This window comes from Eleutherodactylus coqui, chromosome 12 (genome assembly GCF_035609145.1).
Source record: "Eleutherodactylus coqui strain aEleCoq1 chromosome 12, aEleCoq1.hap1, whole genome shotgun sequence".
NCBI classification, from domain to species: Eukaryota; Metazoa; Chordata; class Amphibia; order Anura; family Eleutherodactylidae; genus Eleutherodactylus; species Eleutherodactylus coqui.
This window is the reverse complement of record NC_089848.1, coordinates 109,278,638-109,297,925: the sequence shown is the minus strand read 5'-3', so window position 1 is coordinate 109,297,925 and position 19,288 is coordinate 109,278,638. Positions and strand designations below refer to the sequence as shown.

The 19,288-nt window shown below is 46.8% G+C and overlaps 1 protein-coding gene across 5 annotated transcripts in view; it reads left to right on the top strand.

The window, feature by feature from the left end:
- Positions 1-19,288, top strand: part of PARD3 (par-3 family cell polarity regulator) — a 535,977-nt gene that overhangs the window by 275,157 nt on the left and 241,532 nt on the right. For all 5 annotated transcript variants that reach the window (XM_066585804.1, XM_066585803.1, XM_066585801.1 and 2 more), the window contains 3 exons: positions 928-1,095; positions 9,663-9,813; positions 16,205-16,394. In XM_066585804.1, coding sequence (XP_066441901.1) covers positions 928-1,095; positions 9,663-9,813; positions 16,205-16,394 — 509 coding nt within the window. The remainder of the gene's footprint in view (positions 1-927; positions 1,096-9,662; positions 9,814-16,204; positions 16,395-19,288) is intronic.

Below are 19,288 nucleotides of genomic sequence, written 5' to 3'. Positions count from 1 at the left end.
GGGGGCGGCGAGGCTGAGAGTTTCTCAGGGGGCGGCGAGGCTGAGAGTTTCTCAGGGGGCGGCGAGGCTGAGAGTTTCTCAGGGGGCGGCGTGGCTGAGAGTTTCTCAGGGGGCGGCGTGGCTGAGAGTTTCTCAGGGGGCGGCGTGGCTGAGAGTTTCTCAGGGGGCGGCGTGGCTGAGAGTTTCTCAGGGGGCGGCGTGGCTGAGAGTTTCTCAGGGGGCGGCGTGGCTGAGAGTTTCTCAGGGCGCGGCGTGGCTCCCGAGTTTCTCAGGGCGCGGCGTGGCTCCCGAGTTTCTCAGGGCGCGGCGTGGCTCCCGAGTTTCTCAGGGCGCGGCGTGGCTCCCGAGTTTCTCAGGGCGCGGCGTGGCTCCCGAGTTTCTCAGGGCGCGGCGTGGCTCCCGAGTTTCTCAGGGCGCGGCGTGGCTCCCGAGTTTCTCAGGGCGCGGCGTGGCTCCCGAGTTTCTCAGGGCGCGGCGTGGCTCCCGAGTTTCTCAGGGCGCGGCGTGGCTCCCGGGTTTCTCAGGGCGCGGCGTGGCTCCCGGGTTTCTCAGGGCGCGGCGTGGCTCCCGGGTTTCTCAGGGCGCGGCGTGGCTCCCGGGTTTCTCAGGGCGCGGCGTGGCTCCCGGGTTTCTCAGGGCGCGGCGTGGCTCCCGGGTTTCTCAGGGCGCGGCGTGGCTCCCGGGTTTCTCAGGACGCGGCGTGGCTCCGGGTTTCTCAGGGCGCGGCGTGGCCTCCGGGTCTCTCAGGGCGCGGCGTGGCCTCCGGGTCTCTCAGGGCGCGGCGTGGCTCCCGAGTTTCTCAGCATATCATCGCGTTCACCCTGTCCGCCCTCAGTTTGGGGATGTGGCACAGCGACACTTTCTGTTCTGCAGCAGCGCCTTACATGTTACATGCCTGTCTGACACCTGTTCTCTTCCACCTGTAAGGATGGCCGGCTCCGTGTTAACGACCAGCTTGTCGCTGTCAATGGCGAATCTCTACTTGGCAAAACAAATCAAGATGCCATGGAAACTCTGCGGAAATCCATGTCGACAGAAGGGAACCGGCGAGGAATGATTCAGCTGATCGTCGCCAGAAGAATAAAGAGGAACGAGGTAAAACATCGCACTTTGTTTGTAAACGGTAAATCAGACGCCTGCAGGGAGATGTCGGCGGCTTCTCCATCACAACCGCCAGTGTAAAGTAAATTTAGCCCTTTAGAGCTCCAGACTTCGTTAAGCTCTGATTTTAGCACATTTTTGGATCTTTATATCGCTTGTGTTACCAGAGGAACCGTCATCATTGGCTTTTAGAGTCTCTGATGCAGTACCAAAGTACAGCCTGTAGATGGAGCTGTGTGCATTGCTATTACCGGCAAGTGATGAAAGGGGTTAAACCTAATTAACAATGCAGTACTAATTGGAGATAGAAAAATAATGATGCCGGTCCCGGGTTTGCTTTCTCTCGCTATTAAGCAGATAATGAAATTGGAATTAAATCTACAGAACAGGAAAAAAGGGAAACGCAAATAAAAAAAATAATACCACAAGCTGCACGTGTGCGATGCCGACCGCCACATCCATGCAGGGGAGCGCGATCCTATGTACTTCCATGTGCAGCCATTACTGAACACTGGAAAGTCAGGACTTCATATGGAGGGGAACTATGGCGCAACTTCGCTGCTTGGGGGTTCGTTTTGTTTTGTTTTTCTTTGTCACTGGAAAATTCCTTTGTAGTCGATGACCAAATCTCAGAGCATTTCTTGAGTCGAGGAAAAAGTCTTAACTGCATTACAAGTTATTACTATTAATACTTTAGACTAGAGATAAAGCTGTTCATGTAGCTTGTAGGCATCTGCTGCACCCCGTCAGGAGTGTACAAAGTCCTCGATTACTGGGAACGGGAAAATGAGCGATTCTGGAGAATTTATATGTTAAAAATATTTTATTTATGTTAAATCTTCTATGTCATGAATTGTATTTAAAAAATCCTGCAGTTCTCATATGGAACACTAGGCCTAATAATAGTCGGACACAGCTCACCTCCTCCCCCTCCCTGCACACTGATCACTAAGCCTAAAAATAGTCTGACACTTCCTGTTCTGTAGAGGAAACTTCACAGTAGTCACAGCTCACCTCTTCCCCTCCCTGCACAGGCAGGATTACACTGAGAGGAGACACCTATATATAGATAATAGGACCCACCATTCACAATAGTCACAGCTCACCTCCTCCCCTCCCTGTACAGACAGGATTACACTGAGAGGTGCCACTATATATAGATAACACAGGTTCTACCATTCACAATAGTCACAGCTCACCTCCTCCCCTCACTGCACGGACAGGATTACACTGAGAGGTGACACCTATATATAGATAACACAGGACCCACCATTCACAATAGTCACAGCTCACCACCTCCCCTCCCTGTACAGACAGGATTACATTGAGAGGTGACACCTATATATAGATAATACAGGAGCCACCATTCACAATAGATATGTATTCTGTGTAGTTTCCTCTGCTGATCTGTGTGGCCCGGATGATGAGATTTCAGAGTATTTACACCCTCTGCAGTGATAATTTGTAGCATACATTGGCCAACTCTGCTGATGTCTAAAATGTGTCCATTAATGATGATAATTGCAAACACTGTTCAGCTTTGTTGCAGGTTCCGCCTCATATAGATGAAGAATAGGCTTTTAAACACATGTATGAGTATCAGCTAATGTGATATTTGCATGAATTCTTCCAATTGACAAGTTGAGCTCTGCTACGTTTGTTTCTGAGCTGCAGCAGCTTTAGCCTTCAGCAGAGCCCGGTGCCGCACAACACACTGACTGCATGCAGAACCGCATGGAGGGGGCGCTCTGCAAGTCCTCCTGCAGCTGGGTGACACATGCGCTGCTCCCCCAGATGAGCCGTAGGTGTCAGTCCGTCCCTTCAACGCTAATATAGAGGAACGCTGAAGTGAAAGTGGTGGGCATTATTTCTGAAGATGGCTTTTGCCCTTTCTCTAGTTTAAGTGGACCCGTCATCAACTTCACAGAGCGGGGGAGACCATGGGAATGCGGCTGTAGATTCACACATGGCGAAGTGCCTTTAATTAGCCATGTGGCACTTCAAAGCTCCTTGGTGAGATCCCCTCTTCCTGCAGCCTCCCCAGTCCAGAAACCGTCACTTTCCATTAGTTCTTAACAGAAGTCTTTCATTCACAGAATCCTCCTCTGGCCGCCCGTATATCGCCTACAGGGGGCGTCACTGCACTTTCCTTTTAAAGCTGCAGTTTTCCACATTGAAAAGGGAAAACTGATAAAACTGAGAGGGGTGAAGAATTTTGTGGTTCACCCTAGTGTGCTATAGCCCAATGCATGGCGGACTATAACATGAGTGCCAGGGGTCCACAGACATGGAAAGTGTGCCAATGCTTCCTGCGCATCGCCGTCTTATTCCTTTTTTAAACGTACAAGTTTTATTGGTTTTCCAAAAGTTTAACAAACGTACGACATTCCTTGTTTTGGGAACACGAATACAAAGTACATGTAGCAAACTAGTAGAAAACATTGCCACAAACTAGCCAGCGATCTGTGGGCACACAGCGGGGAAGCTGGATTGAAGGAGGCCTTTGACCCCCTGCAGACACAGAGTTTTTCACTAAAGCGGGAAGTTCTATAAGGACACTCAACTTCTTGGTCGTAAATTATGGCAAAAGCCACAACAAAAAGGTTCTTGGCCAAAAGACTTCCTGCACAAAGCTTCCTTGTTGCTGCTTTTTGTCAGGATTTGTGTCAAAAACCTCATTGAGTCGTGACCCTAAACCTGCAGAAGGACCTTTACAGACGAGGTCAAATGACTCTGCAGGTCCTCAAGCCATAGAGGACACTGAGAGCCAAGTGTATGAGGGTGGTCTGGGCTCTCTGTTAGGTTAGGGGGTCTGCCTTAGGTTTTTATTTAGTGGGTCTGGAGTCAGAATTTATTTAAAGGGTCTTCTGGCCATGTCTGTAAGAGCAGCACATTAGTGCTACTGCAGCTTCCTGGGCAGTAGTGGCGGGATCTGGAGCAGCTGCCCTGGACGCCGGGGACATTGGACCGGTTGATCCGTCTTTTATTTTCTGACTCTCAGATAACCCCTTTAAATCCAGCACTTAAAGGGATGTTTTCTATACACACATCTTGACAAGGCGGCGGTAGGGAAGGGGGTGGGGCCAGTATTGGGATCAGCCCAGGGCTAGGTGCATCCATCTTTGCCCCCCAACCATTGCTTTTAGTACCAGTTGTCTTTATGTGGACCGCAGCGCCGCGTCTCCCCCCGTCCGCCCTGATGATTGCCTCCTCCAATCCACAAGTGATCTGATTGATCCTCCAGTACCTTTGTAAACTCTTTAATTTCACCTTATTTATTTCAGTTTTCTGCCTGCAGCCGCTCTGAGCGGTGATTAATTCATGTTTTAGTGAAGCTGTCACTCCTAATCTGCATTTTATGTAAAAACTAATAAAACAAATCCTTATTTTGCAATTTAAGCCTTATTGAGTCTAATTCACTGGCGCTGCAAGTTTATTGTTCTCCTGCAGCTTGACGTGCTTCCAATTGTAATTGTGTTGACCCTTTATTGCAGTAAATCTCCCGGCGCTTATCAAACAGGAGGAGATAAGGCGCCATTCAGAGCTTCATTAAATATCTCATTTGTATTAGGCCGGCGAGTGGAATGAGAATCTTCTTGGACTCTCTGACCTCCTCCGCTCACGTGCGCCGAATGTCTTGTTTTCACCCCCCGGTCCCACCCCCATGTATATCCTTGGCTCGCCGCCAGGTCCCACTGCGTTTCGTTGACTTTAAAGCCTTTTTCCCCCCCCGTACTGCAGAAGTAAGGATTTACCCTGGGCTCCCTTCACAAAAAGAAGAGTATTCTATCGCTTTACAGAGAATTCATCCTTTGCATAGGTGAATAGTCAGTGACCACCCACCCCAACCCCCAGCAACTATAGTCAATTATAATCTGCACTCTTAAAGGGAATGTCATCAGAAAATCACCACCTGTACAAATGTTTACCTCAAAGATATTTTTGGTGTTTTTTTTTTTTTTTTTTTAATATTCAGTATCATGATACATAAAAAAAGGAAAATCCTGCAGTTCTCACGCTGACCACTGAGCCTAATAGTCTGAGAGAGCTCACCTCCTCCCCTCCCTGCACACTGACCACGAAGGCTAATAATATTCTGACAATTCGTGTTCTGTAGAGAAAACTTCTTCATAGTCATCTCATTATCATCACAGCCTGGATTACACTGAGAAGGGACACCTATATATAGATAACACTGGACCCATCATTCACAATAGTCACAGCTCACCTCCTCACCTCCCTGCACAGGCAGGATTACACTGAGAGGTGACACCTATATATAGATAACACAGGAGCCACCATTCACAATAGTCACAGCTCCCCTTCTCCCCTCCCTGTACAGACAGAATTACACTATGAGGTGACACCTATATATAGATAACAGGATCCACAATAGTCACAGCTCACCTCCTCCCCTCCCTGTACAGCAGGATTACACTGAGAGGAGACACCTATATGTGGATAACACAGGACCCGACATTCACAATAGTCACAGCTCACCTCCTCCCCTCCCTGTACAGACAAGATTACACTGAGAGGTGACACCTATATATAGATAACACAGGACCACCATTCACAATAGTCACAGCTCCCCTCTTCCCCTCCCTGTACAGACAGGATTACACTGAGAGGTGACACTTATATATAGATAACATAGGATCCATCATTCACAATAGTCACAGCTCACCTCCTCCCCTCCCTGTACAGGTCACAGAACATGCCCACAACACACCTATAAAAGTCAATATATCCATTATTCCCTATTGTGTGAATGGTCCATAAGACTGCTATAAACCTCAATATAACACTAAAAGCTACTAATGTATATCTTCGCAATTCAACCAAAATGCCCCAAAATTTTCCAATTTCTTCAGTTTCTATGTGTATCCAACAGTGTATTTTTAGAACTTAGCAGCAGGGAGATTGTGGGAGGATTGCACTTTTTTTTTTAAAGATTTCACATGGAAAACCAAATTTTCAACAAGTCCACCGGGCCAGGGAAGCGGATTTCAGAGGTTCTATTCCATCTTATCTGTTTGAGGGAAAAGGAAGCGTAAACACGCAATTATACTGAATGGTGTCCGTCCACCCGGCGCCGCCTGTAAGGTCGAGCGCCGCTACTCCTTAGATTGTTCTCCTTCCATGCGGGGCGCTGCGAGAAGCTTCTGATGAAGAGGCAGTAATGTGCGGTGGAGGAAAGTGTCGTCGCGGGTGTCGGCAGAAACGTCTTCCCGGGAAGCAGAGTCTAATGCAGCCATTTCCAGTTTCGATACTTGATCGGCTTTGACAGCTTCAGTCTTACAAGCAGCGGCGGCGGCTCCACCGGCAGCTGGGAATTATGGTTTCAGTTTTGTGGGTGACAGTTTTGTTTAAGGAAGACGCCATGCAGATTTGATTACTTATAACTGAAAACGAGAGCCGGGCCTGGAAGTGTCAGCGGAGCCGCTGCTGCCTCGCTCTGCTCCTGCCAGCTCCAGCGGTTCCCATTGGCACAATGTCTACAGATTTTCCTTTTCATGATTTATTTCACTCAGTTTTCTATTATTTGTTTTTTTCATTAGAATTTTAATTAATTTATAGATGTGCAACATTTTATTATAAAAACGGTATGTACTAAAAAGCATCAATAACAAAAACACGAAGTACTAAATAATCCAAAGATATGCTTGCAACATGCGTTGCGTCGGTCTCCGCTCTCCTGTGTATCACTGCTGTGTGCTGCCCCCATTATGTGTGTACATTACAGCGGGTAATCATATGGCCGACAGGCGCATTGATGCTGAACAGGTGTCTGTCTGTTTGTCAATCGTGATTGGCGCAGGATGGAGGCATCGGCTTAATGACTGGTGCAGGGAGCAAGCATGGGTGGAGTGATTGGTACAGTATGAAGGCATCGGTGCAGTGACTGGCGCAGGGTGGAGGCTTCGGTGTAATGACTGGTATAGTGTGAAGTCATCAATGTTGTGACTGCCGCTGGGTGGAGGCATCGGTGGAGTGATTGGTACAGTGTGGAGGGATCAGTGTAGTGACTGCCGCTGGGTGGAGGCATCGGTGGAGTGATTGGTACAGTGTGGAGGGATCAGAGTAGTGACTGCCGCTGGGTGGAGGCATCGGTGGAGTGATTGGTACAGTGTGGAGGGATCAGTGTAGTGACTGCCGCTGGGTGGAGGCATCGGTGGAGTGATTGGTACAGTGTGGAGGGATCAGTGTAGTGACTGGTTTTGGGTGAAGGCATCGGTGCAGTGACTGGCGCAGGGTGGAGGCATCAGTGTAGTGACTGGTTTTGGGTGAAGGCATCGGTGCAGTGACTGGCGCAGGGTGGAGGCATCGGTGTAATGACTGGTATAGTGTGAAGTCATCAATGTTGTGACTGCCGCTGGGTGGAGGCATCGGGTGGAGTGATTGGTACAGTGTGGAGGGATCAGTGTAGTGACTGGTGCTGGGTGAAGGCATCGGTGCAGTGACTGGCGCAGGGTGGAGGCATCGGTGTAATGACTGGTATAGTGTGAAGTCATCAATGTGACTGCCGCTGGGTGGAGGCATCGGTGGAGTGATTGGTACAGTGTGGAGGGACCAGTGTAGTGACTGCCGCTGGGTGAAGGCATCGGTGGAGTGACTGGCGCAGGGTGGAGGCAGGAACTCCTTCCCGTAGGTGGCGAGGCTCGCAGATGGTAATGTCACGCACATCCCAACTAATCATTTTCTGCACCACAATTGCTTGTTTGGTAAACTCTTCGTTAAGGTGCCGCCTTGTCTGACTTGTAATCCAATAATTATTACCACCACTAGTATAAAGCATTGGATACACAGTAACGTCCCCCCTTATGCGGTTCACGTCCCGGCACAGCCGAGTTCATTGTTTCTGTTAGGCGCAGGCGTGTCGTTTGTCTTTCCTTGTTTGTTTATGAAAGCTATTTTTGTGTTTATTTTCCTGAAATGGGACTTTTTTTCTGACATTTTTATCTTTTGTTTTTTTTTTATGTTATCAGGAAAATTTATTTTTTTAATACCACACTTTGTTACCAAAAATGGTTTGAACGTGTTCCTTTTTTTTTTTCCTTATTTTTCTATAGGTAAATTATAGTTTGGGGTCTTAGGGGCGGGGCCAGAATCTGATGGCCGGCGGCAGTTTATTTTCTCTTCTGTCTTTTTAAATGTTGTGTTTATTTTTCCTTTTATTTTGCATATTATGCCCCGCCCCCCATAAAGTCACTGCAGACCAGCAGGGGGCATTGTGACATTACAGTATTTATGCCTGACAGCCGTCTCCCCTCTCCTGTATCTGCGCCATCAGTGTGCCATTGCAGACTTTGCAGCGATATATAGAAACACCTCAGACCCGCGGACACTTCAAAACGATTACTGGACTGGAAGTTAATTTTTAATATGAATATTTAAATATCCCAAATTTTAAATTGATCAGAACTCCCGTTGTATTAAATTAAATTGTCACATTGTTTATATTTATTTTGCTTGTATATCTAATATATGGTTAGATAGGATGAAGGACGACAGCGGTCCAAACAGTTCAACTTTTATTTTTAAGTTGTTAATTGTACATAATTATTTCCTACATCAATGATGGCCCTCAATGCTATTTGATGTTAGATAATCATCTCATTCCCATTTCCTTTTTTCCCCCATCCTGTTGAGTGCCAGACAGCTCCGTGCATTGCACAGTGGTCCAGGTTGGTACTGCAGACTTAGTCCTTTTCACTCAAATAGGGTTCAGCCTGCAGTACCAATGCCGGCCACCACACAATGTACAGCGCTGTCTGCTTCCTGAAGAAAAGCAGCTAAAAGTAGGACCTCCCTTTTAAACAGCTTAATGCTGTTTCCGAGGGTCCGAGGCATGAGAAAGGGAAAATGCTGTTTGGCCAAAGCTTTAACCCATCATTAAAATTACAATTAAAAGAAGAAAAAAAAGTATTTTTTGTTTGTTTTTGTTTTTTTGCTAAATCACACTGGTTTACGATTGTACATTCAGCACGGCAGACGCAGTATTTCTGCTGCTTCTATGCAAAGTCCATGATCCATGTAGCTCTTGTAAAGAGGGCAACTGTACAAAAAAAAACCACCTCCAGAGTCCAGCACCCAGGGATCACGGTACATATCTTACTGTACATTCACTACATGTCTGTAGGAATAGAGACCTCATCAATCAGCCGCGCGTCTTACTAGGGTCAGTCATGCTGAAAACTATAGTCTTGTTTTTACCATCGAGAGACAAATGGGAAACCGGAGACCGAAGGGGTTAAAACACCATAAACATGTGAGCAAATGTGGTCTAATATGATCAGAGACATTGCCTTTGTACTATTTATTTTTTTTGCTTAAGGGTGTTGAAATATGACAGGCGCTCCGCAGGAGGTACACAACAAAGCGGCCTAGAAAGTTGCCCATTAAGCAGAACTGTCAGTACAAATTATTTTGGCGCAGGGTGAAAAGTTCTATCTCATTTGGTGCCCAGCCGGGTGCAGGCCTCGGGCACCTTGTTATTGTTCCCCCATGCTGTTAAATAGGCCGTCAGCACTGATAGCCCTTCTTCTCTGATTCTACAGTTGGAGTCACCTGGAAGCCCCTCGGGGCCTGAATTGGCCATCGAGACAATGCTGGACGACAGGGAGCGGAGGATTTCCCACTCTCTATACAGCGGCATGGAGGGATTTGACGAATCGCCCACAAGGAATGCCGCATTAAGTAGGATAATGGGTGAGTCAAGTAGACTCAACTAATCATGTCTTGTTTTTGTTCTTTCTGCTGTTCGTTGAAGAGTAATTAATGTGTTATTTACTGTAGTGACGGCCGGCATACTAAAACCTATTTGTAAGTAGTAGGATAAAGAAGAATGGTCACATGATTGACAGAGTGTTTTCCCTAAAGAACCGGGTGAAATGGGCTGTCCGCTGGGGCCGCTCTTTATTAGATTACAGTATTTTTGTTTTTAGCCTATAATGGCCTATTACCCTAGACATGGTAAGCACTATTAGTAAATATCGTGCCCTCTTATTGTGTTAGTCTTGAAGACTCGCTTACAATTTTGCACATGTGAAGTTGATTGACTCAAAGGGAAATGCCGGGGGACGATTCACCTCTGATCGAGCCGCTCTCCAGCTGCAGCCACATAAATAACCGTTCCTTACAGTAAACTTTTGTTGCTGTTTGTGAAATTTTGATTATTTTGTGTTTCTTCATTAATCTTTTAATAGCCTGTAAGTGCTCCAGATTGTGTCTTGAGCGCCGTTGTGTAATGCAAGGCTTTCCCGCCTTTCGTATGTTGGCTTGCCTGTGTCAGCACTATATACTTGAGATAAGCATTTAGTAGAGCATGGGTTCCTGAACGCTTTGGACGACTGCCACATGGACTCCGACGGCTGTGAGATGACGTGCCGAGATGCTACGGGGGAACTTGTTTGTGGTTTTTTTTTCTCCTTTACTTTCACAAGAGTATTTTTATCAGATTTTAATGTAGAAAACATTACAGTAAAAGTCCTCTAACCATTCCGGTAGCGCAGCCGCCTAGTGTATGCAGTGCTATAACCCCCACTCATTAAGGAGGAGGAGGTTGCATGCACTCCATATGTTTCATTGGGAAATGGCCCATCACTTGTTCCCAACTATATGTGGATGGGTGATAAAAGTCAATCTTGGGAATACCCCTTTAATGTTTGCCAGCCTAAGCATACAAAGTGATATCTGGCAACCATTTTTCATATGCATACATGTAAAAAAAAAAATTATAGTTCCCAATGCTATAGCAATGACATTTGTAGAGTGAACACATATGTAGCATAAGTATGAACTGGAGAACTAGAGTGTAAGAGTCTTAACTCGTCAAAAACATTGGTGGCATATCTCTAGGCAGTGACTGCCCATGTGGCTTTGTGGAAAAGTTGAATTCATTACCTTCTGCTTTCACCTAAATAAGCTATAAACTGTAAGTATACAATGATGAGCTGTGATCTCCTCTATTATACCTGTGCGATCATCCTCAGTAACTGTTATAAGAGTCCCCATGTCCCTTTAGATAGTTTCTGCTGTAGCATCCATGGAGCAGCATCACACAGACTGAGAATCTGACTAGAAACTGAACACACAACCCCAAGTAGATCTGAGCCGGTCAGACTTGAGATCACATGACCATCTGTGGAGCAAGAGACCAGGAGACTTAGAAAGAAATAATTAACCGAGGTAACAGCAGCCGACCTATATATACTAGGGGGATGGCTGCATCATGAATGAAGAAAAAAAACTATTTGGATAAATGTGTAATGCGGAAATACAATAAGGGCTGCGCTCTTGAAGTTGCAATTTTTTGCTTGTCATGAAGGCCCCAGCATCCCATGTCGTGGACATGCAGGAGGAAGAGTACTGGGGGGAAATGGTCAGCCGGGGTGAGATGACACAGTCCAGGTCTTTTTCTTGGATCCCAGTGCGCTCAGCCGGGGCCACTAAGTTCATCATTGGGACATTAGTGGCTACAAGTCCAGGTGGTTCATCTACATTGTGAACTTTTGACTGTTGATTTGCTGACCATTGTTGCATGTTCTGAGTAGGTGGGACATTCCTGTCTAGTTAGCGGCCTGGCGGGCAGGTGGTTATTTTGTTCATTTCCAAGTATACGGAGTGCTGTCGGTGGCTGTTGTTTGCCCGCTGAGCTTTATTTACTGTTACTAGAAAGAAAAAATTAAACTCATTGGACTTCTATATGGACTGAGTGAGCGCCGTGTGCTCGCCAACCCCCCCCACACACACACACACACAATGCAGACATTGCCACACGGGTTGGGAAAAAAAACAATCACTTTAAAGAAAATGTTTGAGGGAGCATGTGGTTGGTGCTTTTGATGAAGGGATGTCCCAACATTACTGATTTAGTTATGTTCACGCTGACGTCCCTCCCTTTCATCGGGGCTTCCGACAAGCATGGCTGCAGATCTATCCCCGACGCCAAAAATACAAAACCATCTTGAAAGTTAATGTTGTCTGAGGGTTCCTTGGGACCCCTTTGTCTCAGGAATCCAGGATGCTAATATGTATAGACCGTAAGGCTATCAGAACTTCAATCATTTGTAACCATTGGGCCTCATTCATGCTGGCACGTTGGAACAAGGAAACGGCTGCTCCTGGTCCATCATTTGCTGATCACCACCGGCTCCCAATGGGCCACATTGTCTACAATGGCGATCATTCGGTTTCCGTAATGGACCGCATCATTTGGTCTGAATGCTTTGTTTTTTTTCTGGTGTTTTTGATGGAATCACCACCGAAGATGCCAAATGGAATCTCCGACACAGATGAGCAAGGCCTTAGGATTGAACTTGTAGGTCCTCCTATTCTCCGATGAGGAGGAGACTCTTTGTATGGTGGACATCAGCTGGAACTTGCAAATGAATAGAAATGGCGTTCGGACATTCTGATGTTTTTAACTTTTTCTCTCTCTCCAAAATATTTACGAGGAGTGAGCTTGTATACGTGTAGATCCGAGGCCGCGGAACGGCCCATTAGAGGGCCATCCATGACTCGCTTGGGTTTTCTATTTTTCAGTGCATTAGCTCTGATACCGTGTAGATAATTTTCTGCATCCTTTGTTAGCATGCAGCATGGCTCCGGCTCCGGCGTCCCCCGTGGCCAATGAGGTTAATAGCACTTGCTTTTGATGAAATTCAGCTTTCCCTTAACCGACCCAGTTAATAAAGACTTGTCTTGCCATGGGAGAACTTGGATTTACCGACTCGCTCATCGCGGGGTTTACAGTTTGTACAGATTTTCAAATGTAAAACACAACGAGCGGTTTAATTAATCTGCTCCTGGCATTAAAAACATAGAGTTTTTTTCTTCTTACTGGCGAGTGATTTTTTTTTTTTCCCCATTCTTGACTATAAAGACGTAAAAGTGAGCTGGAAGATCATTGTGATTTCTAATCCGCTATTTACAGCGTATTTTAAGAACAATGTTTTTGTGATGTTTTTATACCAGCCGCCATGTTTTGCTGAGCAGGACGCTGCGTCGGTAAACCTTGTGCGATTGTCGATGCAGCAGACTAGTTGTTGACCGTGTTATCCTCTATTTATATTGATAACTAGCAGCATTACGCGGCTTCACGCCGGTCTGTTTTCTGTAACCGTGTGATTAAAAGCTTTGTTCGCTACTAATTGGAAGCCAACGTCTTTATAGCGCCCCATCGTGTGGGTGGGGAAGAAGTATCTATAGATGGAAAGACATTTAATCGGTGGTTTAGCCAGCACTGTTGACTCGCAGCCCTGGGGTCTTAGATTCAAATCCCACCAAGGACAACATCTGCATGGAGTTTGTATGTTCTCCCTGTGTTTGTGTATTCCGGTTACCCTCATGAATAAGTGAACTTGGACTGTGCGCCCCAATGGGGACAATCTGAAGTGCTGTACCGCGCTGCGGAATAAGTATGCGCTATATAGTCCATCAATGTCAACACTCTCTCCAAAAACTCGTTAAAGTTAGGTTGCTGATGTCAAAATCACAGAAGGGGAAATGTTTATATTTTAAACAATCACAGCAAGCGGCCATATAATTACTGATATACTGATACAAGCGGACCGGTAAAGACCCCACATATCCCCCAACATGCGGACCGCCAGACTGAACGGAGGAGCAAGTAACCTACTAATGACACCGCAGTTAAATCCAGCAGGTCGCCATGCACCCCGCAGGTGGACCGCGCCATGCACCCCGCAGGTGAACCGCGCCATGCACCCCGCAGGTGAGCCGCGTTGGCACTCCGGGCTGGCCAGCATCCACAGCACTGCATGTTACTGACACATACGAGGTTGCTGACGTCCATTCAAAGACTGATGTGATGTATCCGCCTTGGCTGCATTATAATTGGAAGCTATGACTCCTGTGTAAACAGTGCGGAAGAATTAAAGGGGTATTTGGGTGATTTAGGTGGCAAGAGAAATAGAGATGAGGGATAACTAGCTGATTAGTGGAGGTCTGATCACCCGAACGGGGGGTCCCATGTCCCCCTAAGAGACAAGCAAATGAATGGAGTGGCAGCGTGCAGGTTCAGTCATTGCGCCATTCATCTAGCAGTCTTAGGGTGACATGGGACCCTTGTTCTGGTGATTTGGTGGGGGTCCCAGCGGTTTATCGCCCTTTGATTCAGCAAGTAATCCTGGAATACCCTTATAAGCTCAAGTATATAACATGGCCGGCCAATATCAGTATAATTATTGGCCATAGAGTTCCAATGAAGCCTTTTTATTAATTACCGATTCATTACAACCCATTGGGCATCGTCAGAAGAAATGTCATTTCCAGTCGCAGAAAAAGGCATGATGATATACTTTAATTCTGACCCATAAATCCCCCACGTGTCTTCGCTCTTGATAAATGCCCATTCACACAGTGAGGTTCTATCTGGGCTGTTGAAGCAGTAAAGCATCTCCAGGCCTGATGATGATGATGATGATGATGATAATTTTCCCGGCCGGCCTTTACTCTTCCGAACCCCCGTGCTGCTGATGACTTCTCCTGCCTCTTCTCATCCAGATCAAGAACGGTTTGATATAACCTCGCCATTCACGCTTAGTCTTCACTTCCTCCTATAAGGCCATTACATTGGGCATCGGGGGGTTAAAATGTGATGATGTATATAAATTAGACCATTATCTCTATTAGTAAACTCCGGTTACTGCAGCACCAACATGCGGATGTAGATAGCGGTCCAGGTGGGGAAGTCAGTGCAGCGGAGAGTAAATTCTCCACAGCAGAGGAGATCGCGGAACAGAAATCCATTTTTTAACCTTTTTTTTTTTACTGTAGATTTTTTTGAATGTTGTTCCACTTTTATATAATTTTTTGTGCATTTTTTCAGATTTTCTTGTGTAACACTTGGACTTGAAGTCAGTCTGCTGGTCTGAAATCCACACTACTGATGGCATATGCAATGCATTGACCCCATCTATTAGCACGCTGGACTCCTTCGGTCTTCAGATCTGCAGCAATTAATTGTAATGTAGATTCCACTTTGTGTTGAAATCATTCTGCAGGAATATCGGCCCCTGCGGACAGGAAGCTTCTTGTAGTCGCTGCAGATTAGATGGAAGTGCTGACATGTTCTGACCGTCTGACAGGAAGGGGTCAGCGGTTCATGCTGCTTGCGCCAAATTCTGACCTCCCGTCAGCAACAGAAATCTGGACCCATCTGACCAGGAGATGTTTCTCCGCTGCTCAGTGATACAAGTTTTGTGCTCTTTTGTCCGCTGGAGTCTTTCTGTTTCTCTCAGACACAATGGCGCTGGAACTGGTCATCCGCTGCTATAGCCTATCCGTGCGGAGAAACGGCGAGTTGTGCGTTCGGACACGTTAGTTGGAGCTCCAGCGTTGTACTCAGCTGACTGTGCAGCCTGTTGGTCAGAACGATTCCTGACATCCTCCTCCGACCCCTTCAGGGATAGATGTTTTTTCTTGACATTTTTGGTATACTGTCCACATCATTGCACAATAACCCAGACCCCGGCTAGTCTAGCACCGATGACCGGCCTCGTTGGAAGTCGCTCCGATCGCTGGATTTTCCCATCTAATGGGGATTCACACTGAAACTGATCCACGGAAAACCTGTCACGTGATTTTTTGCTGCACTCTGGGGTTACGAGAGAATTACCATTCAGGGAAGCGCCAATTGTGAGAGGGCTGGGGGTCTAATAAAGGGGGCCATAAGTATATATTATGAGAGCTTGATTTCTCTTTTCTTCCATTGGTCTGTACACATCTATCACATTCTCCAATGGGTTTTGTAACCCCATCTGCCCTTGTCATGTATATGTAGACACAGCGGGAACTTCTGTATGTTCATACAAAGCAGAAAACCATCACCACCGTAATTGGACTGTAGGAGTGGAAGAACATCCAGACTCCGACTATCCTCCATCACCTCAGAGTAGTAACAGAATAAGCATAAAACTTGCAGGCTCTCCGCAAACAACATGTTCTGGGCCGTCGCCTACTGCTCCATGTTTGCATTCTCCTCAGTCGATGACCATACGCGGCAGAATCTTTACGGCTTCCTGCTTCACCGAGCGTACTTTCCATTAGTGTAATGCTTTGTCTCGTCTTCATGCAGGTAAATACCAACTTTCTCCAACGGTGAACATGCCTCACGAGGACACTGTGATTATCGAGGATGACCGCACCCTACCACTGCCTTCTCAGCTCTCCGACCAGTCGTCTTCCAGCTCCCATGATGATGTCGGGTGCATCACGGACTCTGCCGGAGCCTGGTCCAAGACCGTCACTAGTGAATCTACAGAGAGGTGGGTATCGTCTGATAGATACAATATAGCGGTGAAAGTACAGAGGCTACAAGAAAGTGTACAGAAACGGGACTTATCCCAGAGCAGCCCGCCAAAAATATGTAATTTTGATTAATTCAAGCTTTGCTACATCCTAAAAGCCCCGAGTGTGATGGAGCACTAATTATTGATGATGGAGGTTGTAGTGTTGCAGCCCCGAGACCAGCGCAAGTTCATCAAATTGCCTATAGACTCCACTTAGTTTTACAGGTTTTCACGGCTTTCGGAGCATAATGATACCCAAAGAGATGATCGTCGACATGAATTTGATAATTATTAGACAGTCTTGAAGTCTACGTCCTCCCTGCGTAATTGGGGAATTATGCATTAATTTGCAAGCCTAGTAATTATGTACATCAATAAGCAAAATAAAGCTCTCTATGGAGCCACCTCCTAAGGCTGTAGTGATAATTAACACAAGCAGTGAGAATTATTAGACGCCGCTTCTGCAGTTGGGCCTTCTCCTGAGTTTCCTTTGAGTAGATCAGCAAGATTGAGAGAAAACAAGAGCGGCCGTGCGTCCTCCCCGTACTGCTCCGCTCAGCGCTTCTGGACGCAGCTGCGGGTATGTGACTCTCGCCCCATCATCATTCACTTATCCCGCTTGATGGTGGGCACCTTGGTGGCGGTTCAGCTGCTGCACTCCTTTCAGTTGCCGCCTACTGGAAGGCTATGTCGGTCCATCTTTGCCAACAACATGTGTCAATTAAAAAATATGCAACTTTGCTGCGTTGAGGCTTCTCCGTATGAAGGGACGCGGGTTCAACAATGATTTGGCATGTGGGCTCCACTTATATCGTCCAGCCCAGATTACATCCCGGGTAAAGGAATGTTTTTGAGCAACCTACTGGCACGTTGACTGTGAGTTGGCAGGTATGGCACCTTTTACATATGAATACAGTATTAGACCCTTATAGGTACCGCCTTCTTTCGGGGTTCACCCACCCTACAACACACAGCACTGTGGGATTTTGAGCTGTGGCACACGTGGCGGTTATTGTTTTGGTTTGAGTATCTTTAATGAATGGTAAAATGTACATTGTGGATTCCTTGGCCTCCATCCTACCTCTTCCCCATTTGACAGAGACTTAAACCCTGTAAGACCTGGACAATGAAGTGCAGTACCTGCTACCTCCCCTTCAAGATCCAGAGCAGCTGCAGACACTACTGCACTGATGTGCAGAAGTCTATGAAGGGTCTCTAGTAGATACTATGGTAACACATTATTCTCAATAACGCTCTGCCCCCACTCTTTCCTGCTTCCTCCGTATGTTATACTATGCCCGCTTATATGCAGCCGCTATACCCGGACGCTGTGAAGGGAAGCCGTTCTCACAGTGCTCATGCCCCCTCATCCGACTTTGTACTGGCGGGTGCTCAGTGCATCGGGTGTGCACTACCATATGCCACAACCCAATGCAAGAGAGCAGCCCTGTCGGTACGCGGGGTCAAGTGGGGAGTGAGCGCTGTGAGGGAAGAAGCCGTTTGTAGAATAGAACAGCTTCACTTCACAGCACCTGGGGATGGCAACTGCATATGAGCTGGAAGAGCGACGGGGTGGTGGGACAGGGTGAGGGCAGGGCACTTTTGAGAATAATTATATCTAATAGAGATCCATCATGCACTGCTATACACATCAGTATAATCGTGTTGGCACCTATTTTATAGAGAACGCTGCAAACACATCTGAATGCAGCGGCCTATACTGATATACAGCTCGGTGAAGGTTGATTTCTGAGCCCCGCTTTTACCTAGCTGCATAGCAGAGAGATTCTTTTAACAAAAGTATACAGAATAGGCTGATAAAACCTATTGTAAAAATGCTTAGAATCAACAATTCTGTAATTTCAAAATAGTGCAGGTACTTTTTAAGCCAATCTCCAAGTCCTCTGCACACACAGGCATATGTGATATAAATGGCACTACAAGCAGCCGCCACTGGAGGGGTCTTTTTAGTTTACTGTATATGGTTTCTACATTCACCTCTATAATACAGTATGCAACAAGCTCTTAAGCTCCCCCTAGTGGCAGCCAAAGGTAGCTGGGTGGGCATAATTAAAGTCTAAAGCTATACAGGGGGTTTAGGGTGGGTTCACACAGGGCTGATTCCCGTCGGAAATCTCGCGGTTTGGACGCAGCAAAAACCGCGAGATTTCCGCCGGGAGAACCGCCGCGGTTTAAGCCGCGGCGGCTTAGAAGCTGCTCGGCCGCATGCTTTTCCGTTGCGGCCGGCGCTCCCATAGAGGAGAGCGCAGCCATGACATAAATAAACAAAAAAGGAAAGGTAAACAGACCTGCTCAATCTTTGGAAACCGCGGCTGCGGCTTCAACCGGATTTACCGCAGCGGATTAGCCGTCCCGTGTGGACGAGATTTCTGAGAAATCTCATCCACATGGCTGGCTAATCCCGAGATTAGCGGCCGCGGGCGGATCTGCTGCGGCAAAACCGCGGCAAATCCGCCCTGTGTGAACTCAGGCTTAGAGTTCTACATCAGAATTTTTTAGGACTGTAAGAAAAAAAACATGCAATTCACATAATTTGTGACTTAAAGAAGCCACCTTGTGTTAAAAGATTTGCTTTAAAGCAGACTTCCTCTTCAAAGATTACATTTCAGTTAAGCTGCCGTTAATGGAAATATTTAAGATGTGTTTGGGTTTTTTTTAGTCATTTTCCCAAGCCACAACATAAGCTGTCATATACTCTCCACCACTCTGGGTTTCCCAGTGTTGCAATGCTTACAAGCTACAGCAGCCTCTAATTGGATGTCACAGGCTGCTGCAGTCAATCACTGAGCTCTGTCATTGGTTGCAGCAGCTTGTGACGTCCTGTACACAGGCTAACCGCAGCCTGTAAA